The following is a 25,232-nucleotide window of genomic DNA, read 5'->3' as shown; positions in this document are numbered from 1 at the left end:
AAAGCAATCTTCACTCGCTAAATGTACTGCAAAAAAGGTCAGTAAGGATAATTCATAATGCCGCCTACAGAGAACATACTAACTCCTTATTTCTAAAATCACAAATACTTCAACTTGCTGATATAGTTCATCTTCAAACAGATAAAATAATGCATAAGGATAAAAATAACCAATTAGCTAAAAATGTCATCCAATACTTCTCTAAGTATACTTCTCTCTAACCCTCTAACCCTAACCCTCTAACCCTAACCCTCTAACACTAACCCCGAACCGGACCCCGACCCAGAACCCGACCCGGACTTGACCCGAACCCTAAACCTAACCCTAGCCCTAACCCTAACCCTAACCCTAACCCTAACCCTAACCCTAACCCTAACCCTAACCCTAACCCTAGCCCTAGCCCTAACCCTCTAACCCTAACCCTAACCCTAGCCCTAACCCTAACCCTAATCCTAATCCTAACCCTAACCCTCTAACCCTAACCCTCTAACCCTAACCCTCTAACCCTAACCCTCTAACCCTAACCCTCTAACCCTAACCCTCTAACCCTAACCTGGACCCGGACCCCAATCCTAACCGTCTAACACAAACCCTAACCTCAGGAACTAAACCTAACCTCTAACCCTAATCTCTAGCACTAACTCTAACCGCTAACCCTAATCCTAAACCTTTAACACTAATCCTAACCTCCAGAACTAAGCCCAACCTCTAACCCTAATTTCTAGTACTAACCCTAACCTCTAGTACTAACCCTAACCTCTAACCCTAATCCTAACCCTCTAACACTAACTCGAACCTCCAGAACTAAGCCTAACCTCTCACCCTAATCTCTAGTACTAACCCTAACCTCTAACCCTAATCTCTAGCACTAACTCTAACCTCTAACCCTAATCTCTAACACTAACCCTAACCTCCAGAACTAAACCTAACCTCTAACCCTAACCCCAACCCTAACCCTAGCCCTAACCCTAACCCTAACACTAACACTAACACTAACCCTAACCTCCAGAACTAAGCCTAACCTCTAACCCTAATCTCTAGCACTAACCCTAACCCTAACCCTAACCCTAACACTAACCCTAACCCTAACCCTAACCCTAACCCTAACACTAACACTAACACTAACACTAACACTAACACTAACCCTAACCCTAACCCTAACCCTAACACTAACACTAACACTAACCCTAACCCTAACCCTAACACTAACACTAACCTCCAGAACTAAGCCTAACCTCTAACCCTAATCTCTAGCACTAACCCTAACCCTAACCCTAACCCTAACCCTAACCCTAACCCTAACCCTAACCCCTAACCCTAACCCTAACCCTAACCCTAACCCTCTAACCCTAATCCTAACCCTCTAACACTAACCCTAACCTAAGCCTCACCCATAACCCTAACCTTTAGCCTTAGCCTCGAACCTCTAACTCTAACCTCAAAACCTAACCCTCAAAACCTAACCCGACTAACCCTAACCTCAAAACCTAACCTGTAAGCCTACACTTAACCCTAACTCTCTAAGCCTGAACCCTAAAGGCTGGGTTATATTTCCACACGAGCCAACTGTGTGGAAAACAGCTGCCCAGAAATCCGACTTGAATTTTTTTTCTGTGTTGTGATAATGGCTTTGTTGGCAGAATAGGTGTGTCCCATTATATGCATTATGACCTACCTTTTTTTTTTAGCTGTTTGTATATCTTTAGAATACACAGAAAAGAGAAAGGCGTGGTTTTTATGTCTCGGCTAAGGCTTGTAAATGTAAATTTGAGAAAAAAAGTGCAGTTTTCCTACTGAAACCCCAGGTGCCAAATGCACCACCCACCACTGAGACAGAAGCTGAGACTGACAGAAGCATTCAAACGCTACAAAGTAAAAGATGAATCAGAATGGCCTGCTGGCCTTTGACATACTGCTTCAAGTGGCATGTGGATTATATAGCAAGGACTTCCCCATCCCGGGAAATGGAAGTGTCTGTCAGGCTGAGACTGGCATTGCCTTGTCAACATCTTTTTCCTGTTCCAGCCTCTCCTCTAATGCTAGATGCGTTTTGATTGAAATTTAGATTTTCATTTAAATGCTGATGGGTTTAGAGGATCAATGTGAATTGGAGAGGCAAGCTTATTCCATTATAGCTCGTCTTTCGTTTGCACGCACAGTGTTGTGAATTGTTGTTCAAATACACACACACACTCACGTTTCCATGAATTTGAACAAGGTCTAAAAATGCACTTACCAGCATTAAAACCACTATCCCAATAACGTGTTCTTATGGCCGACTGTGTCTTGAATGCAACTTCTGATCTGAATGAGTGATGTCAATCCAAAACTAAGCCAAGAGAAAGAATTTCATTTTGGAAATTTACCTGGGTATAGTCACAGGAAAACCGGGAAATATGGGCATCCCTAGTGGTACTGCTGTCCCCACGACCCAGACCTGGATCTTTGCTGCATTACTGTAAGATTTTAGTTTGGAAAATGGCCTCTTACTAGCCCAGGAAGCTATAGCATCTGAATGGCCCACCAGACACTTTTTTTTAATTTTTTTTTAATTTTTGGGCAAATATATGAAACATTACATTACATTTCTTACATCAATCAAAATATAACTTTCCATTATTTACATTTGTATTCAACTATCTGATCACAAGCTCAAAAGGAGTAGGCTAAAATGAAGCAAAACTTATAAATTTCTACCCCTTTTTTGCAAGACATAATCATATTCATGCCACAGTTATTATTATCATTGTAATATTATTATTGTTATTATCATTATTATTATTGTTATAATCTTTATCATTATTATTGTTATTATTATCACCATTTTTATAATCATCATTAATATTACCATTTTCATCATTATAGTTGTAACAATTTTTGGATTTTTTTTTTTAATTATTTAATTTTACAGACTTCATTGCTTCTTGTAGAGTGCTGTATCATTCCATCTGTTGTTTTTAATTGTGCTTTTGTTGTCAATTTATTAACCCACTTTTCCCCCCTAAGTGTAATATTTACATATCATTTTCTGGATTGCATGTGTCTATAATATCGTGCATTAAAAACTCTCAGAGTGGCAGACATGTTTGTTTGGCTTTGGGTTTAGAGCTCTTCAGGTTTATTTGACAGGACAGTCCAGCAACAGAGGACCCCCCCCCCCCCCCCACCCCCCAAACAATTCACCCAGACCACTTTACTAGTGAAAAGCCCAGCCATAAATCCCCAATGAGAGGGTGAGGCAATTTCTATAAAAGGTACCATATTTACATTTTCATTTCATTTACCCCCTCCTTTATGCTACAATAGCTTTTCAATATTACTTCATTTAAGTTTTAATTTCTGAATATATTTTACATATCTTATGTTACATTTAAGTACATTTACAAAGCTAAATTACACAGTTAACTCCCTGTCCCCTTCAGGTGATACTTGGGAGAGTCCAATCAAGGTGATATGCATCTGGGCTGCAACCAATCACCTCAAAGAAAGGAGAAACTGATGAGAAATTAGAAAGAAAACTACAGTGCTAACCAGAATGGTGCGTCCATCTTGTCTTTTCGACTTTTGAACGACTCAATACCCGACCATCAGTAATACAGTAATTCCTCATTTATAATAATCAATTGGTTTTGGTGTCAAATATGATAAGTGGATTTCTGTGAAGGTGGATTCCTTCTTTATAAATGGAATAATTCCATGGTAGAACATAGAGAACCTGTTTACGACCTTCTGAATAAAGTTAGAGCCTCGAGCTATGAGATATAGCAGACATAATAAGAGTAAATAAGCCATTTATGACCAGAATAATTTTGACACATGGTTAAAACGAACCAAAAAAAAAAAAGTCAACTTTTCAAAAAGAGATACCCATGTGTTGATTTAAAATATGGCAGCAGATGGTCATTTAAAAATACAGACGGAAAACGGCTCAGCTCCAAACTGTCCTCTTAGTTTATGGTCAAGAGTGAGATGTCACCTCTGGATATGACAGCTGTAGAGCTGCAAGTCAACTCAATGGAGTATGGAGACTCCTCCCGGATCATTCTGTTCCTGATTGCCCACAGGCTGGAGTCTAAATATCAGCTGAAGCTAAATAAGTGTATGAGCAAAATATGACTGGATGGGATGTCCTGAAATGCAGTTCAGTCAGCCAGTGCTGGTCCACATCCAACCTATAACCTAGATTTTTATATTGGGGCGATGTGCCACTGGAGCTCCCGAAACGACTTTTGTGCATGTTTTACAAAATTTTACCATAGTAAAACCGCAAGTTTGATATGGATGCTGTATGGTATCATGTACCCAGAAAAAATTATTACGTTTGATTAATGTTCATGTTAAAGGTTAAATAACTGTTAATAGTTATCCTCCCTATCCGTGTGGAAGTGGTAAGTTTTTGGCTATTTAAGTTTAAAGGAAATAACTTGAAGGCTACTGTTTAGGTCGCTAGCTCTCTAGTTTGCGAGTTAGCATGTGTCTCAAGACCCTGCAGTTGCGCAATATGTTGTAAATAAAAAGAGTATAAATGTGACTATAGTCGTGTTTTGTCATGTCTACAGGGCTCTAATAATGCTTTGTTCATTTTAATCTGAAAAAAAATATTTGTCTACCCACCAACTATATGTGGTTTCTTAAGTTTTTATTATTTGCTGTTTTATTATTATTATATTTATTTATTACTGATTGATTGATTTTCTTTATTCTTGATTTGTTTATTTATTTTTCATCTTATTTTGTGTAAAAAAATAAAAAGTAAGATATTTGAGAACAGTGGAATGTTTTATCAGAGTTTTTCTTGTAGAAAATCGGAACAAAAGAAAAGCAAAGTTTTTAAAGTTTTTTTTTGTTTTTAATAAATGCGGCCTGAAAACCCAAGCTCCAGTGGCCCCCAAGTAAATTGAGTTTGAGACCCCTGATTTAGACTATAAAACAAGAATCTAGAGTATATTGACAGTTTGAAGTATTGTATTAGTTTCACCTTCCACTGACAACAAAAAAACACAATAACTTTATTCTTAATAAATTAAGTCTCGGTTGCAAGGTGGTCGAGTGGTTAGTGCGCAGACCTCACAGCTAGGAGACCCTGGTTCAATCCCACCCTCGGCCATCTTCTATGTGGAGTTTACATGTTCTCCCCGTGCATCCGTGGGTTTTCTCCGGGTACTCCGGTTTCCTCCCACATTCTAAAAACATGCTAGGTTAATTAGCGACTCCAAATTGTCCATAGGTGTGAATGGTTGTTTGTCTATATGTGTTTGCGTTTTTCATTGTAAAAATACACAACACAGATCCCAAAATCAATTTGAATCAATTGAATGTTTAGAAAAATATGGATGCTTTATTTGTCCCTCAGATCATTATAATCCATGTCCATAATGTTAAACTCGTGTGATGTCAATGGAACACATTACACATCCAAGTCTGAACAGTAGATCTGTTATCAACAACAGATTGCTTCCTTTACTCCCCACAGAGTTTTGCAAAGACACACACAGTATAATAGTCATTTATCCTGTCAAATACTTGGTTAAGTGGGTTTTCTAATCTGACCTCACAAAACAGTGATAATTATTTGCTCTTTTAAATAATCTATTTCCAAAAGACAGTCTAATTCAAAGTCCATTCAGTCCAGACTAGCCCAAAGTACTGTTTCTAATAAAGCTTATTTACAGTCATCTACTAGAAGCAAAATAAAAGTATATATAATAATAATAATAAATAGTATGTATGTATGTACGCATACACACATACAGTATATACTGTCACTGTCATCGTTGCTTACAAAAAAATGCTAGGCATCACTAAAAGTTCTGAAACAATATGATGATGTTATCATGATCTTTTTCCTAATGATTGTGCTTCATAACCTAAATCATTTTTTTCAGAAATTGAACATCTCTTAGCGGCACCAATAAAGTTCCAATAACATCCATTATAGCGTCTCTCGTTGAGTCTCAGGTTGTACAAATATTTTTTTATGTCCATTTATTTATATATTTATAAGGTTATTACAGGCTCATCATCAGCGGTGCTGTAGTGGTGCACATCACAAGTCAAGGAGGAATTTGGCCCTTGGGTTTTTACTGTGCAAAGCCCTTTAAGATTTACCAGAAAAGGTCATACAGTAAATTTGCTGGACAAAGGGGGTCAGTGACGACTTGAAAAGATGAGTGTTTCTTCTGCAAAACACACAGAATGAGACTAGAGCCCGGTTATGAATATGATCATGAGAATATCAGTGTAGTAATTTGCAAGCCAAAGGGAGTACTCCGGAATCAAAATACTCTGAATGTAGTGTACAGTGTAGCTCGTTTTACCGGTCTCTTTTCAGTAAGCTTGTGGATGTTCTTTGTTTTGGATAATGAGTCAAAGAAAAAACAAAATCATCACAGTTCTAGTCTTAATAGAGCACAAGCACACCTGACCACCTCGGCCAATGGCATAGCGGCGCTAGCAGTGCCAGGCACTCCGCGGTTGTCATTAGACCGTCACTTCAGTCTTGCTGCCCGTGCGGTAGTGTTGCGGCTGCTGTTGCTGCTGATGATGCTGTGGGATGTAGTGGAGTTGTTCCACAGTGTGAGTCCGTCTGGTGGCGAACGCCTGCCGCTTGTTGACAGTCTGATTCATTGCTAAAGTGTTTGAATGCGGGGTTGACGCAGCTCCTGGAACCCCAGCACCGGTTCCACTTCCGCCGTTGTTGGAGGAACTGGGATGGGAGTGCATTTTGGTCATCGTATAACGATCCATAAGAGGAGTGGTGGGTATGAAGACGTCTGTGTGCGAGATGGCACGTGACATGCTCTTGTCCAGGCCATAGAACCCACCCGAGACACTGCTGACCATGCCGCGCTTCAGTGACATCATCAGCTTGTCTGGCGAGAGAAGAGGATCTTGGGACAGAAGGCGGTCTTGTGAGTACAGGCGATCTTGTGAGTAGAGTCGGTCTTGAGAGTAGTGGCGGTCTTTTGAGTAGAGGTGATCCTGCGACAGTAGTCGGTCCTTGGAGTACATACGATCCTTGGTGTACAGGCGTTCTTGGGAAGTGTGGCGGTCCTGCGGAAGGAGTCGCTCTTGGGATCGAAGACGTTCGGCTGACAGCAGCTGCTCATCTGAGAGGATCCGACCTCCGTAGGGGGACATACCGTTCGAGGATGTGTTGTAATCCTGTTGCGGGGCTCTCTGTGGAGACAGAACCCGATCCTGGGACATGGCTCTCTGGACACGCCGGGGTCTTTGTCTTTGCTGGGACTGCTGCTGGGTGGACTGCGCCTGGGAAGGCACCTGTGAGATGGAGGACTGTGGGGCTTGGCTCTGAAGCTGTGGCTGTTGTTCCCGATGCTGTTTAGCATAATTCAAGAGGACAGAGCAGAATAAAATGACTTAGGTTTGTTTTTATGCTGGACATTTCAATTTCCGATTTTCGGTCAGTGTCAAAATCCTGCATTATTTTGTACTCTGCTAGCCAGAAACGACTTAGCTCAGGAAGAAGTAACAATCGGTGATGAGAACACAAGCTGATGCCAGCGATCATGAGATGGTACAGAACTGGACAGAACAATACTGCTCATAATCACTCTGTCGCAAAGGTTCATGCAGGGGTGTCCATGAAACAGTTGAAAGTTAAATGCATGTGTGATGAATATGAAAATGAAGCACCATATGAAATGCCGCCAAAGTCCATAATGTACGTCTCTGGTCCGACCAAATGCTCCCATACTTGCTTGCACTAAACAGTGCAAAGACTTAATAGATGCTATACTATAGATGCTATACTTGTCCATTTCTCGATTGACCATTATCTGTCAACTAATCAAAGGATGGCAATGCACCGCCCTTTAGATATATTTAATATTTAATAGCGATGAGCCTGATACTTGTTATAAACAGTGATATAACGGCGTCTAAAATAACGGCTTTACTAACTTTTTTTGGGTAACGGGTAATCTAACTTATTACTTTTACTGTCAGCATAACGCCATTACCTATTTTTGACACCCTGTTACTGAAGCAGCCTAAAAATATATCACCGACTTCATAACTAATCTGCAGTGCGGGGGATTGGGTGGAGGATAACCACATAAGCAATGAGGGTTGGCTAAGGTTTAGTAAAATTGCGTCTTCAGCCAATCAGAGAACTTGGGTGGGCGGGTGTTTAGAGTGCGATAGAGCATCACGAGAGATGGCGAGCGACGAGGACTCTAGTGAGAAGACAGCGTTTGCCAAAAGGAAGTACTGACACTACTTTAACCTTGTTGAGGTCAAAGGTAAAATGTACTATGTCCCCCGAAAAAAAACTTTGTCCACGTCTTGTGTTACTTTTACTGGTAACTACTTACTTTTGTAGTGGAGTAACTCAGTTAGTAACTGTGTTTTAGTAACTTAAAACACAATAACTTTATTCTTAATAAATTAAGTCTCGGCTGCAAGGCGGTCGAGTGGTTAGCGCACAGACCTCACAGCTTGGAGACCTGAGTTCAATTCCCCCCTCGGCCATCTCTGTGTGGAGTTTGCATGTTCTCCCCGTGCATGCGTGGGTTTTCTCCGGGTACTCCGGTTTCCTCCCACATTCCAAAAACATGCTAGGTTAATTGGCCACTCCAAATTGTCCATAGGTATGAATGTGAGTGTGAATGGTTGTTTGTCTATTTGTGCCCTGTGATTGGCTGCCGACCAGTCCAGGGTAAACAACATAAAGTTGTTCTCTGGATTTCTAATTTCTAAGGTCAGCAAGGTCAGTAAAGAGGTGACTTCTTGATGTTACTGTAAATATAAACGTTTACGTCCACAGTAATCCAGTTGCCGTACCCGTCATGGGTAAGCCAGAGCCAAACCCAAGCCGGAAGGCAAAGCTCTCAATTTACTGGTCGATCTATGTTCCCACCTCCCGATGGTCATGAATTTTAGGTTGTGACCGAAAGACCGAGATTATGGATGGAAGCGACAAGTGGCTAAGGATGTTTTCTGGGCATGCCCAGTTGAGAGAAGACCTAAGACACGCTGGAGGGGTTATGTCTCATGGCTGTCCTGGGAATGCCTTAGTGTCTTCCAGATGGAACTAGAAAAGGAAGTCTGGACTTCCTAACTGAGACGGGTGCTCCCATGACCCGTACCCGGAAAATTGACGTATGGATGGGTTTAAACCAGGATGATATGAAAGACTGGTTGCAAAATAAGCATGCAAATAAGCAAAGATGACAAGATAAGAAGATGATTTACCCACCTGGTCCTGACTCATTTTGAGAACATGCAGGGGAAGAGTCCCTCTTGCTGCCAGGTCAGGCAGATGGCGCTTACGAGTATAGTAGTCTTCCACTTCTTTATCTGCTGCAGAGAGGAGGGACAAAAAAACAGAAACAAGAGCTTGAAGAAGCTGTTCAGACGGAAAAGCTCGGTGCTGAAAAACAAGGCAAGATCAAGTGAGGGGAGGTTTTTGTTTGATGGCGGAAAACAGGCCATCCCGCTTACAAGCTTGTGGACTACTAAGTGAATTGTCATGACAGTTTATTACATGCCAGGCACACATGTCCAGATTGGGAAACCGGCTGTGGGGGGGAAATTCACAGGGAAGTAGAACATTGTGGTATCACATAGATATGAAGTACATGCTAAACTGTATCACTGTAAAATGGCATACATGCTTTTGAATAGGATTTTATCATGGACATACATACATTTGGACCACAATGCTTTCCAAGACAGTGATTGATAATGCAGTGTAGCAACAACATCATGCCACCCATATATACTACGTACGTATGTCATGCATATATTTTAGTCAAGCAAATACAAAACCTTCAAAACCTTTCAAAATGGAAACATCCATTATTCCAAACCAAAGACATTATTTTTTTTCTATTTTGTGTGTGATTTTGAGTGCTGACAAGAGTGTTTAATCATCTTGCAGAGTCGGCGACTTGGTGTAATTTAAAACGGGCGGAAGACATAACGGAGCAGACGTCGCCTTATTGAAAATTCATAGACGACCTTTTGAGTGTGAGCTATACGTTACGTGTGTGGTTCACGCCACCTGTCAAGACGACTACCCCCCCCCCCCCCCCCCGCCCGAAAGTCCCTTTCAGCAGCGAGTCACGTCTGCATGCCGCAAATCGATTCATAATGAGATATAATAACAAGATGTTGCTTTCTCATGCATAATACGCCCATCACACCCATGAACAGTATTACTAAATAATGCACTCTGTTATGCACTGTATACCATCCGGTGCAGGAACAATGTGTCTTTCTGTCATTTGCGTTTAACCCATAAGAACCCATGGCGACATACATGGAACCTACACGTCATGAGAGTTGCTGTCAGGTGTTTTAAAATATGAAAATGGAACCCTGGTTCCATGCAAATCTTTTTGTGGTACACCACAGGATCACGGGTTCAAGATACCATTCAAAAACGCAATATTATACTATTTGACATTTAACTGATGCAGTCCTGTTTGTCACTGTCTCTACCCCCCAACCCTGTTTCTCTTCTTCTTCTTTTCTGTGTTTCTTCGTGCTCCGGTCCGGCCGCTCCAAATTTGCATAACAAAAACATCAAATAACGGCAAATAAAATTTCATAGCACAGGAAAGTTGTAGCTTACACCTTTTCCTCACACAAAGCAAACCTGTTTAGCATTTAAGGGCATTTAGATCAACAATAATATCTGCCCCAATGGCTTGACGGGACACACAAAAAAACGTTATATTTTGAACAGAATAATTTGATACATTCTAAAAAAAAAAAAGGGGCCAATTTTACAAAAGTGGTATTCTTACAGTATTTTTAAACATGTAAAAAAGCACACATATCCCCAAGTAGGCAAGACTATGGGGTTGTGGGAGGCAGAATGCTAAAAAAAAAACAAACAAACAAAAAAACAACACAAAAACATAAAACTATTTGAAAATATTTAATGTCAATGGATATCAATTTTGTAAGTATGGACCATTATTTAATTCAATAAATATTATACACAAACCTATTGGTTAGTGTCAATAATTCATTCCAGAAGGTGCACCTATATTGAAAATGTTTTTTTTTATTAATCACACAATAAACGATAATGAACTTGATATTTTTATTATTATATTGCCTTATGTATGCATTGGTTTCTGCACCTTAGTACATTTGTGCCATAGAACACTGGCACAAGCAGAGTATACAAGATTCTATATAGTGTAGCATATAAAGCCTTATACAGTCATTGTCGCAATGGGTGGAGGCGGGGCTGGTAGCACACTTTCTTAAAAGTAAAATTTAAAACACGTTATTATAGTTCACATTTATAGTTTTACATGCAGAAAACAATTAATAATGTAGAAATTAAATTTTTATTTATATTTTTCTTTCATCCATAATTTATATGCATTTAGAATTGTCATTTGCATGTAAAACTAGAATTGTAAAACAACAAAAACGTCAAGGACATTAAATGGAAGGACAAAAAAAAAACACACATTAATAACACAGTTGGACATATTATACGCTAACTAGAGATTGGTGTAAATTTTCCACCTTGACTGAAAAACATGCTAACCGGGGCAGACTCTAACCGAGGTTCAACTGTATTTCTTTGATAAATTCATATAAAACAAAAAAACTTTGCTTCCGTTCAAAGTACATTCATGGTTTAGTTATTGAACAATGTAACATCACACATGTATTTGTACAATTTTAGAATATTTTATACACTTTGTGTTCCACCTGGTCTCCCATCGTTCTTATGGGTTAATCAGCAATTTGTATTATTCTTGTTTATTATGCCCCCAACAATAAAACAGCCTCATCTTCCTTTCCCTTTCCTTCCCAACACTAAGACACCGTGGGACCAAAAAAAAGCAACTGGGGGGCATTTTGCTGTTCTGGAAGCAGATGTGAGGATGCCTCAAAGACACCGCCTTATGTCTAGAATCATCTGCAGGCACTCTTGATATTTAATATATTTTTTTAAATATATAATTTATAATAAAAAAAAAAATCTGGCGTCGTAAACAATTGTATCGCTCTAACTTGTCATTTTGCTAAAAAAAAAGTGTGAGACCTGATGGAAGTCGTGTGGAGATGTCCCCCCCCCCCCCCCACTTCGCTGCAAGCCAGCAGTGAAGTGAGGCAGGAAAGATGAAATTACACATGCCTTAAGGAATATTTGTGTTCCACTTTTAATAGTGTCATGAGATTAGGTCACATTGTGCTCTGAAAGCCGGCAAAGCGCCACCAAATCGATACGGATCTGGGCTTGATTGTACGATTAGAGAGCATTAGTCAGAAACGGAAACGGAAGACTACGGTTTCCAAGCTCGTAATATTTTTGTTTAGCTGAATACAGTAAATACTTTGAAAAGCACTTTTTCAGATTCAAGGTGGTTTTGCAGTTATTGAAAAGCTGATTGGGAATCCTGGAGTTAGCGCATAAGAAATATAAATATGCACCCGAGCAGAATATCAGACGTACACGTTTTACATCTGCTTTAAGGGCCTCATCCGGCTCATTTCGGGGGATTTTGGTTCCCAGTTGGGCAAGATAATACATTTCTTTTAAATACAAATACTTCATAAAGTTCAAGTTGTGTACAGAACAAAGTTTTACTCTTATCTTAAATCACATGCTGGGGTTCCAGATGCTTTTCTTTCCTGTTCTGAAACATTAGCCATGTTTCCATGGACCCAAATATTCCAATTCCATTCGGTTTATTTGCTCAAACGGAAAGAATCTAACCTTTGTATACACCTCATTCCGAAAAGAAAAGTGTCGATCCGAATGAATATATAATCGGATTCACAGGGGTGGAATATTCCTTTCCCCAATCCGATTGAGGTATCTTGTACCCGCTGACAAGTTAAACAGTAACCTACCAAGTAAAACCACTCATGTTGTCTTTAATGGCCTCAAAATTCTTTCATCATACATGTTGTCAGCCTCTCTCTTTCATTATCCACGTTTACATGGACCCAAATATTCCAATTCAATTCGGGTTATTTGCTCAAACGGAAAGAATGTAACCTTTGTATACACCTCATTCCCAAAGAAAAGTGCCAATCCGAATGAATATATAATCGGATTCACAGGGGTGGAATATTCCTTTCCTCAATCCGATTAAGGTATCTTGTACCCGCTGACAAGTTAAACAGTAACCTACCAAGTAAAACCACTCATGTCGTCTTTAATGACCTCAAAATTCTTTCGTTATACATGTTGTCAGCCTCTGTCTTTCATTATCCACGTTTACATGGACCCAAATATTCCAATTCCATTCGGGTTATTTGCTCAAACGGAAAGAATGTAACCTTTGTATACACCTCATTCCGAAAGAAAAGTGCCAATCCGAATGAATATATAATCGGATTCACAGGGGTGGAATATTCCTTTCCCCAATCCGATTGAGGTATCTTGTACCCGCTGACAAGTTAAACAGTAACCTACCAAGTAAAACCACTCATGTTGTCTTTAATGGCCTCAAAATTCTTTCATCATACATGTTGTCAGCCTCTGTCTTTCATTAGCCACGTTTACATGGACCCAAATATTCCAATTCCATTCGGGTTATTTGCTCAAATGGAAAGAATGTAACCTTTGTATACACCTCATTCCGAAAGAAAAGTGCCAATCCGAATGAATATATAATCGGATTCACAGGGGTGGAATATTCCTTTCCCCAATCCGATTGAGGTATCTTGTACCCGCTGACAAGTTAAACAGTAACCTACCAAGTAAAACCACTCATGTCGTCTTTAATGGCCTCAAAATTCTTTCGTTATACATGTTGTCAGCCTCTCTCTTTCATTATCCACGTTTACATGGACCCAAATATTCCAATTCCATTCGGGTTATTTGCTCAAACGTAAAGAATGTAACCTTTGTATACACCTCATTCCGAAAAGAAAAGTGCCGATCCGAATGAATATATAATCGGATTTACGGGAGTGGAATATTCCTTTCCTCAATCCGATTGAGGTATCTTGTACCCGCTGACAAGTTAAACAGTAACCTACCAAGTAAAACCACTCATGTCGTCTTTAATGGCCTCAAAATTCTTTCATCATACATGTTGTCAGCCTCTCTCTTTCATTCACAAGTCCAGTTTTATTAAAAAAGAAAATACATATCTATATAAAACATGTGCCGAGCTTAATTATAAAATATTAGCAAGATTGAACTTTATCTTTTCCTGTTCCCGGGTGCGTTCTTTCAGCGAATGCTGAGATATGACGTAACACGCAGTTCGAGACGTTCCTCGATTTAGAAAAAAAATGGAGGTGAGCAATTGGCACTGGACTGCTGTGGAAAGTTTGTTTTTGATTCAAACTAAATTTCAAGACTGGATGAAGGAAAAACTGGCAATACGGAGTTATTCCAACAAGTGAAAGAAAAACTCGAGGAAGTCGGTATCACGTGATGTTGGTGTTTACGCTTTACTGGGCATGCCCCATTGACTATTCTGGTTGATTATAGCGGTGCATGTAGACACGCGATTGGAATATTCCTTTCCATGTATACCATTGCTTTCGGAAAGGTCATTCGGAAAGAGAAAAACTCCTCATGTAAACGTGGCTATTCTCATGTGTGATGTCACGACAGATCACAAGATCCGACGTTAGAATCCCAGACTATCTTTAGTCAGTCCTATGAGCTTCAACTGTAGTCACAAACTGAACATTTTGATGCGTATTTCTCACAAAAATATCCTCGGTAAGGCAGAGAAGTCATTTTCATAGCCAGCAGTCAGGTCTCAAAGCCAGTTGTCTCAAGGTCAATTCACCTGCATCAAATATTGAGAGCGATGCCAGCTCCCAGCATGCTTTGCAGTACTTGTTTTATAAGAAGTTGCTGAGGTTTAGACTGAACATATTTGTTTCTTCTGCGTTGGTTTTCCCTTACAAGTGCCACACTTATTACTACTAAACTAATCTTTGATTTGGCTGTATGACTGTAAAAGGGCTCACTCCGTTCATGCCGTTGTTCTACGGAGGAACAACACCGGTGCTGAAACCAATGCGCAGAGTGAACTCTTTTCCAGCTCATTTGGAGGCGCGAGATGAGGAAAACAAACACACATGCACATGCCAAAGTACGCAGGGCGGTAAAATAATCATTTTCATTTCTTGTGTGATGAATTTATTTATGATCTTCTCAGGCCTGGTGCCCATAGGATTATTTTCTGAACGAGAAATCCTAATTTTTCCCGAGATCTTGTGACCCTCCTTACCAATAACCACTTCATTCTTCTTTCTCCGGTGTACAATATTTAAGATTGTGTATGTAGTGAATGTTTTTTTTCACTTACTAAAATCTCATTTTCTATACAGTGGAACTTCTGAGATGAATATGAAACCAAAATTTGGAACACGAGTACACCTTTATAGTCACACAAAAGGTGGAAGTATGGAACATTTTCACGTGTGCAGTTGAGGTTCCACTGTATTCACAAAGTGAACAGTTTTTTTTCTGGAAATGAGTGCGCCAAAAAAATATCCCTGCTATGGCAGGACAATCATTTTCATCAGGATTAAGGCAAACCTTCTCTGTAATATCTATATGATGACATATATCATCATCATCATCATGATCGGGGATCCCGCTCTTGCATTAGTGCAGTGAACTTGGACCTACTCAGTTTCTTCAGGGACGAGAAGCGGTTGAGGTCGGCTTTGATGGCCGCCTCGTAGGAGGGTGGCAGTTGGGACAGGCTCTGGAAGGAGCGTGAAAAAGACAGGTCGTAGGGCTCCGTCTGCGAGGTCAGGATGCCACTTATCCGATTGTTTTCTAGAGACACGTACATACACATACAGACACAGGGGTGGGAGGGAAAAAGAAATGGGCAGTGCTGGCTTCTTCCTTCCCACGACTTTCCAAGTTGAAAAAAAAAACAAAAAAAAAAACGTGATGAGACTGTCAGCAACCACCATGCGAGCGCAGCCAGCGAGGCGCACGAGTAAAGATGGCTGTAAAGGTTTTTAGTTTGACAGTTATGTTTGCAGGGAGCTAACCTGGCACTCTTTGTTGTTTTTTTTAAAGACTTTTTCAGGATATGCATGGTTTCTTTTTATTTACATTAAATTCACTGATGTTATCGTTCGATACCACACCTGAATAGTGGAAAAATGTGAGTCATAAAACTTCAATAAAGCCTTGATGTTCATGTTCTCCTCCGATTTTAGATCAACATTTGCAATAAAAGCACCTGATTTTATTAGATCAGCTTTAGCTTTAATAATAATGATGATAATAATAATAATAATATTATTATTATTAATAATAATAATAATAATAATAATAATAATAATAATAATAATAATAATAATAATAATAATAATAATAATAAGTTAAATGCATTGAAGCATAAGCTAACCTGGCACTGTTTGTTGTTTTTTTAAACACTTTTTCAGGATATGAATGGTTTGTTTTTATTAACAGTAAATTCACTGATGTTATCGTTCGATACCACACCTGAATCGTGGAAAAATATGAGTCTTAAAACTTCAATAAAGCCTTGATTTTTCTGCCCTCGTTACCCTCCTGCAAGTTTATTCATGTTCTTCTCTGATTTTAGATCAACATTTGCAATAAAAACACCTGATTTTATTAGATCAGCTTTAGCTTTAATAATAATGATAATAATAATAATAATAATAATAATAATAATAATAATAATAATAATAATAATAATAATAATAATAATAATAAAAGTTAAATGCATTGAAGCATAAGCTAACCTGGCACTGTTTGTTGTTTTTTTAAACACTTTTTCAGGATATGAATGGTTTGTTTTTATTTACAGTAAATTCACTGATGTTATCGTTCGATACCACACCTGAATCGTGGAAAAATGTGAGTCTTAAAACTTCAATAAAGCCTTGATTTTTCTGCCCTCGTTACCCTCCTGCAAGTTTATTCATGTTCTTCTCTGATTTTAGATCAACATTTGCAATAAAAACACCTGATTTTATTAGATCAGCTTTAGCTTTAATAATAATAATAATAATAATAATAATAATAATAATAATAAGTTAAATGCATTGAAGCATAAGCTAACCTGGCACTTTTTGCTGTTTTTTTAAACACTTTTTCAGGATATGAATGGTTTGTTTTTATTTACAGTAAATTCACTGATGTTATCGTTCGAGTCCACACCTCAATAGTGGAAAAATGTGAGTCATTGAGACGCCAATAAAACTCCAATAAAGCCTTGATTTTTCTGCCCTCGTTACCCTCCTGCAAGTTTATTCATGTTCTCCTCCGATTTTAGATCAACATTTGCAATAATAACACCTGATTTTATTAGATCAGCTTTAGCTTTAATAACCCTCCCTGTCTCTCCTTAATTGCCATAGTTCGCTACGACAATGGAAGCTAATAAATTAAATGCATTGAAGCATAAGCCAGCCTTAAGCACAGTAATACGGCTCATACTTATTCATATTTATTAGTACGCACCACAAATGAGATCATGAAAGATGATGGATTGAACTGATGGAATGTAGTAGTAGTCTTTAGCGTGGTTGTCAGCACACGCTACAATCGCGCTTCCATCTGGGGCAGCAGCTACCGGTGGTATGTTCGAGAGAGAAAGGCTTTCTAAAATGCTGCGTCTACATAATCCACACTACTTCCCTACTGTAATGTCTTATGATCATATATCACCTACCATAACTCACCTTCCCGGACTATTGAGCGCACCTGAATGTAATCTGCATCACCAAAATTTAAATATAGATGTATTTTTTATTCCTCTATGCCAAACTTGTCTACAAGTCCCAGGTGTTTATGTTATAATATTGGATATTTACACAGAAAGACACCTTGCAAACCTTGCAATCCAACATACAAATGTACTGCAAAAAAGTCAGTAAGGATAATTCATAATGCCGCCTACAGAGAACATACTAACTCCTTATTTCTAAAATCACAAATACTTCAACTTGCTGATATAGTTCATCTTCAAACAGCTAAAATAATGCATAAGGCTAAAAATAACCAATTAGCTAAAAATGTCATCCAATACTTCTCTACAAGAGAGGAGAAATATGATCTCAGGGAAGAACTACATTTGAAACACTTCAATGCTAGGACTACGTTAAAAAGCCATAGCATTTCAGTATGTGGAATCAAACTATAGAATGGATTGAGTAAGGACCTCAAACAATGCACAACGATGAGCGCATGTATAGCGGCGCATGTATACATGCAATTGGAATATTCCTTTCCATGTATACCATTGCTTTCGGAAAGGTCATTCGGAAAGATTCCATTCGGAAAGAGAAAAACTCCTCATGTAAACGTGGCTAATGGCACGTACATATGAAGGAACACAAAAGGATTCAGGAACTAATTTCTGTGCAAATTCAGCTGACGGAGTGGGAAAGAAGGACAGAGTAAGAAGACAATAATTTACCACTTCCACATGGAAGGGGAGGAAAACTTTTTTTCCCCACTCTGCATCAATGGCTGACATGCAAGTTAAGTTAATGTAAGATAATGTCTCACCAATGCAGTCACCAGAATACTACATATTTCAATCTGTTTGACTAATAATGTACATGTTTTACATGAGGACAGATAATGTAATCTTAGTAGTATGAAGATGAAATATTAAAGAAAAAAATAAAGTCATAATATTATAAGAAAAAAATACATTTTGGAAAATTAGGCAGAAAAAGTTAGTATTATGAGAGTAAAGTTAAAATATTAGGAGGACAGATAATGTCATCTTAGTCGTATAAAGATGAAATATTATATAGTAAAATTGGAAAATTAGGCAGAAAAAGTTAGTATTATGAGAGTAAAGTTAAAATATCATGGAAATAAGGTTATATTTACTGAAAGAAAATTTGCAGGAAGAAAACTGAAATATTTTGAAAATGCAAAAATGCAAAAACAGACGAAAAACAATTTAGAGTAAAGTCAAAATGTTCAGGAAAAAAAGTTCTAATTGGTATCGGCTGATATCAGTGAAAAAGGACGGTATCGAGCAACCATGGGACTTCCTGTCTTTGCTAGAGTTATAGAAGTTTTTACCACTTCCACACGGAAGGGGAGGAAAACTTTTTTTTTCCACTCTGCATCCATGGCTGAGTTAGTTAATGTAAGTGTGGTGTGTAGTCACCAGAATACTACATATTTCAATCTGTTTGACTAATAATGTAGGCCAAGGGTCCATGGGTCATTACACTAATCCAAGGGATACATGATTATTTAGGGGTGCCACCATACATCTGTTTTTGTGGAATAAAGTGGTGAACAGTTCAATGGTCGCCATGGAGATTTGAGGTCAGCAAAGACTGCAGCTCAAGAACTCTAAGGTGATATTTATGTTTTTGTTGGTATATATACTCTTATTACATATTACTAGCAAATTTGTGGTTTTGTCTTTGTAATTTGAATGATTTGTTGTCATATTTATAGGTATTTAGTGCTCATTGCCACTACTGTAGCTAACATTAGCTAGCTACAGTTTGCTAATGACAGTTAGCTAATAGCTGAGCAAGCATAACATCAACAAGAGTAATATAGAGTAGACAGTATTACTGATGCCTCATATTTATTGAGAGTAGTACTGTAGTACTACATAAAGTGATATACACTTGTCCATTTATGATTTTAGGCACTGTTTAGTGCTCATTGCCTCTACTGTAGCTAACATTAGCTAGCTACAGTTTGCTAATGACAGTTAGCTAATAGCTGAGCAAGCATAACATCAACAACAGTAATACAGAGTAGACAGTATTACTGATGCCTCATATTTATTGAGAGTAGTACTGTAGTACTACATAAAGTGATATATACTTGTCCATTTATGATTTTGGGCACTGTTTAGTGCTCATTGCCTCTACTGTAGCTAACATTAGCTAGCTACAGTTTGCTAATGACAGTTAGCTAATAGCTGAGCAAGCATAACATCAACAACAGTAATATAGAGTAGACAGTATTACTGATGCCTCATATTTATTGAGAGTAGTACTGTAGTACTACATAAAGTGATATACACTTGTCCATTTATTATTTTAGGCACTGTTTAGTGCTCATTGCCTCTACTGTAGCTAACATTAGCTAACTACAGTTTGCTAATGACAGTTAGCTAATATCTGAGCAAGCATAACATCAACAACAGTAATACAGAGTAGACAGTATTACTGATGCCTCATATTTATTGAGAGTAGTACTGTAGTACTACATAAAGTGATATATACTTGTCCATTTATGATTTTAGGCACTGTTTAGTGCTCATTGCCTCTACTGTAGCTAACATTAGCTACAGTTTGCTAATGACAGTTAGCTAATAGCTGAGCAAGCATAACATCAACAACAGTAATATAGAGTAGACAGTATTACTGATGCCTCATATTTATTGAGAGTAGTACTGTAGTACTACATAATGTGATATACACTTGTCCATTTATTATTTTAGGCACACAACAACCAGTTCCTTTCAGACTAGCAGTCGCAGCTTGGTCTTTGGTCTGGGCCCCCTTTGATAACCCTATAGAAAATGATGCTGTATAGAAGTTCATTGTACTCAACATTTCCACGTCAACTTTTTGGCAATTAGACTAGAAATTGCACATTTTCTGAAATTTTACAAAAGTTTATGCGTGAGGTGGCACCCCTAAATCTCAATGGATTTCCTCAAAATTTTGCAAATGACATTTTTATGTTCATCAGAAAAAAATGGAATGCCAGCCAAATTTATAGTATGAATTTAAAATTTTCCATTCACATTTGATGCACCCTAATATACACGTACTGTATGTTCATCCTTGGGGAATGGTTGCAGGTGTAAAAGCGACAGTGGCCGGGATTGGATTGCGGTCAAAGGTCATCAAATATCAGGAAAGTCAGTGTGTGTTTGCTGCAGGGCGGATTGGACAAATGACAAGACGCTACGGGAGAAAAGACTGGTCCAAAAGATGAAAGGAAACACAAACAGATAAGCGACAACAAACAACAGATGTGAGCCTGGAGAGTGACCCTGCTTTTGTGACAGCGCTGTCATGTGATCAGGGAGCAACGCCTGCTCTGGCTGGAAGCAGCGTGATGTGATGCCAGGAAGAAGGACACAAGGAAGGATACTGGACCAAAGCCCACTCTCATCTTTCTCTTTATCACTCCTTCCCACAAACTCACATATCTGTGCTCCAACGTCCAATGCCGGGTTTACATGCTCTGTCGGTCTTATCTAGCCGACCATGCTGCCACCCACTTTTGCTCCTTAATTCTTTCTGGTCTGTTTACTCTCATTTTCCCCACTCGCGCTTGCTCTATCTGGCTCCCCCATGTCAGCTTGCAGCAGTCATGGGTGCGGCTCCAGACCAGCCTCCGATGACCGGATAAAACGGGAAGAAGATGGAGATAAGGACAGTTTAAAAAAGGATGAGGCCGTAGCGGAATGACGACAAGGGAAGAAAATAGCTGAGTGAAATGAGCAGAAAAGCTTTGCAAGGATGGCGGAGGGTGGGGGGGCTGGCAACGGGGGGGTAGTGAGAGCCGGAAGGATGCGTGTGTCTGCATCAATAAGGGATGATTTTACCGAAGCTGTACAAACTGTCCTGCTCTCCATTTCAATATCGATCACTTCCACTGACCACACAAAGAGTGGCTTTAACCCAGGGGTGTCCAAAGTGCAGCCCGGGGGCTATTTGTGGCTTGCGGTTGAGTTGTAATTTTACAAGATTGTAATATTATGAGGACAGATAATGTCATCTTAGTAGTATAAAGATCAAATATTAAAGAAAAAGTCATAATATTATAAGAAAAAAACACATTTTGGAAAATTAGGCAGAAAAAGTTAATATTATGAGGACAGATAATGTCATCTTAGTCGTATAAAGATGAAATATTAACAAAAAATTTAAGTCATAATGTTATAAGAAACAAGCATGTTGGAAAGAGTAAAGTTAAAATATTATGAGGACAGATAATGTTATCTTAGTCATATAAAGATTAAATGTTAAGGAAAAAAATTAAGTCATAATATTGTAAAAAAACAAACACATTTTGGAAAATTAGGCAGGGGTGTCCAAAGTGCAGCCCGGGGGCCATTTGTGGCTTGCGGCTGAGTTGTAATTTTACAACATCGTAATATTATGAGGACAGATAATGTCATTTTAGTAGTATAAAGATGAAATATTAAAGAAAAAAATAAAGTCATAATATTATCAGAAACAAACACATTTTGGAAAATTATGCAAAAAAAGTTAGTATTATGTGAGTAAAGTTCAAATATTATGAATATTTGAATATTTATGAATATTTATGAGTCGTATAAAGATGAAATATTAAAGAAAAAAATTAAGTCATAATATTATAAGAAAAAAACACATTTTGGAAAATTAGGCAGAAAAAGTTAGCATTATGAGAGCAAAGTTAAAATATTATGAGGACAGATAATGTCATCTTAGTCGTATAAAGATGAAATATTAAAGAAAAAAATTAAGTCATAATATTATAAGAAAAAAACACCTTTTGGAAATTTAGTCAGAAAAAGTTAGCATTATGAGACTAAAGTTAAAATATTATGAGGACAGATAATGTCATCTTAGTCGTATAAAGATTATATAATAAAAATTGGTAAATTAGGCAGAAAAAGTTAGTATTATGAGAGTAAAGTTAAAATATCATGGAAATAAGGTTATATTTACTGAAAGAAAATTTGCAGGAAAAAAACTAAAATATTTTCAAGATGCAAAAATGCAAAAAACAGACGAAAAACAATTTAGAGTAAAGTCAAAATATTCAGGAAAAAAAAGGTTCTAATTGGTATCGGCTGACTTTGTGCTTGACTTGAATTCATGACATCCCTACAGGACCAGAGGAAACATTGGGAGTGCTGTCATGTGACAGTCATGTGACTATCTCGGGATGTCTCTCAGGCAAACATACACATGTGAAGAATTTCCAAAATCTTTTTTCCGTTTTCGCCGTTAAAAAGCCATACCAACCGAATGCACAAATGTGCTGCTGTGAAAAATCCTCATCCCCAATTCATTGTGTGCAATCTGAAAATGTGGCAAAGGCACGCAGGCGGATTAGCAAGAAGCACCATCAAATAAGAAGAATGAATCCTGCAGGAGATGTAATGGACCCCACAGCGCCCTGATCCCACATCATACAAGCACTCCGGATTACATGAAGAGATTTGTTTTCTTTTCTGTTTTATAAGATGACACAACAATTTTTTTTTTGCCAATTGACAACTTTTTGAAGAAATATATTGCCTAATATATAGCCCAAATGGTATGTATGAGGGGGGTAATGGTACAAGAAATGTATTTGTAGTTTGATTTCTTTGGTACATATCCTTCAGTGCAGTACATTGGCACATTAGTACAAATTAAAAGTGAGGCACACAACAACTCCAGTGCAGCTCAGCCTTTGGCTAGTGAAGAAGAAGCCAGGAAAACCATTTTCCGTCATTGTTTGGGAAGACTCGCATTCCCGTTGAAACACCAATGGACAGTCACAAGTGGATTAGACAAAAAAGTGTGCCCGCATTGTCCAGTAGAGAGGAACGGGGCGACCTAACTTGCACATTACACAAAGAACCTGGTGTTTTTAGGAGTTTATGCCTCCATGTCCACGTAGTAGAACATGTTTTTTATGAGTTTGATAACAAAAAGAATAATGGTGTATGGGAACACAACAAAGGGGATTGTTGTTCAACTTACCACGCCTCAACGATCGGTGGGCTAACAAAACCAGAAAAAAAAAAAAAAAAAAAACAAGATCAGTGTCATGCTGACGATGACAAGGACAAAAGCTGCTTTACATTCAAAATGGCTTGCAAAGAAGGTCCTCTGTCAAAAATGTAAAAATATAAAAAGTATCTGTGAGATGCTATTGTGTGTTTGTCACAGTTCACTGGGGGGTCTTGGTAGTGGACTTGCAATAGTGATTTGATTTGAAGCCTGTTAGTAGTCGCCCCATTATTATAGGACTGTATATATACCGGATATGAATACACACACCTGATCAAATGTTAAAACCAGCTGAAAAACTGCAAGATTTTACATTTTGCACTGCTGGATCTTAACCAAGTAATTTTTTGCCGAGTAAAAATCCAAAAACCTTCAAAAGTCAAAATCTTTTTGCATCTAAAATTGAGGGATGGTCAATTTCCCAATCATCACACAATCAATCATGACATTGACCAAATATTCTAACCCACAAAAACACTTTAAATATTCTAAAATAAGCTCTGTTCAGCTTTGTGCTTGAGGAATTCCACTAGGGATTTTTGGAATGTTGACAATAGTCACAGTCGTGGTCTTCTTTCCTCAACATGCTCCATCAGCCAATTAGTGACCAGTCCTGACAATAATAACTGTTAGGACAAAGAACTGAGTGACGGCTTTGATAAAACGAAATAAATAAAACCGAGATGTATGAGGTTGCTTTGATAACGTTTGTTCATGCAGCGTTGCAGTTGTCAACCAAACGGACAAGTCGACCTTAAGCCAATTACCGTATTTTTTTCCCAAAATAGTCAGTGACTGCTTCCTGCTTATAACTCTGAGACGGGAATAATACAGTTCTCCAAATTAATAAAGGATCTTTTCAGTTCAAGAAAAACGTGGAAATGTTTTTTTCTACAAATCCACGTGAAGCACTCTAGTTAGGTCGGTAACTCGTATGAACACTGCCCTCCCCCACTAGTTTGTCTTACCGTTCTTTGGTGTGCGTATGGGGCTACCTAGAGCCACATGGTTATAGTTGTGCTGATGGGTACCTGCAATGACAAAAGCAACGGAAGATCTGTTCAGTGTTCATGGAGAAAATGCTCTGTATCAATCATAATACAGAGAATTAAAGCATGAGGGTGATTATGACAGGGATGTTTTTACCAGTGTTTTATTTTTTTATCGATTGTAGTTGTATCTAAGTGTAGAAATTGCATTGTATCTATTGTAAAAAAAATGCCACGTGACTGCAGAATTTGCATAATTGACACTGTCATACCATTTAGGTGTAATGTATCCCTTTATAACCATGATTACTTTCTGCAATCATGATGATGAAACAAAATAAATATGATAAGAAAAGCAGGATGTGTGGATCTGGGCAAGGCAAGGTCACATAAAGCAGAGCCAAGGTCAGAGGCTACAAGAAAGAAACGTTTAAAAAGATGTGTCATGCAAACAAGGTTTTCATAGAAAAAAAAACAGGCACAGTAATGCAAAACCTTCAAAAATCTATTCATTTCCTGTCTGAATACGGTGCCTTAATGCATACACAATTTGGT

General features: G+C 38.3%; 1 protein-coding gene across 7 annotated transcripts in view; it reads right to left on the bottom strand.

Annotated features, from left to right (window-relative positions):
• Positions 1-5,311: 5,311 nt before the first annotated feature.
• The window catches only part of shisa6b (shisa family member 6b), a 101,947-nt gene continuing 82,026 nt past the window's right edge, over positions 5,312-25,232 (bottom strand). Inside the window, exons 5-9 of one of the 7 annotated variants that reach the window (XM_058060976.2) lie at positions 24,657-24,719; positions 23,659-23,679; positions 15,608-15,760; positions 9,221-9,324; positions 5,312-7,338 (exon numbers count right to left, since the gene is read on the bottom strand). In XM_058060976.2, the coding sequence (XP_057916959.2) occupies positions 6,481-7,338; positions 9,221-9,324; positions 15,608-15,760; positions 23,659-23,679; positions 24,657-24,719 (1,199 nt within the window). In that variant the 3' untranslated portion in view covers positions 5,312-6,480. The remainder of the gene's footprint in view (positions 7,339-9,220; positions 9,325-15,607; positions 15,761-23,658; positions 23,680-24,656; positions 24,720-25,232) is intronic. The other 6 variants (XM_058060977.2, XM_058060979.2, XM_078788882.1 and 3 more) reach the window with 6 other exon arrangements.

This window comes from Doryrhamphus excisus, linkage group LG2 (genome assembly GCF_037039965.1).
Source record: "Doryrhamphus excisus strain RoL-2023G ecotype Guam linkage group LG2, RoL_Dexc_Guam_v1.1, whole genome shotgun sequence".
Lineage (NCBI taxonomy): Eukaryota > Metazoa > Chordata > Actinopteri > Syngnathiformes > Syngnathidae > Doryrhamphus > Doryrhamphus excisus.
This window is presented reverse-complemented; position numbering and strand designations above follow the sequence as displayed.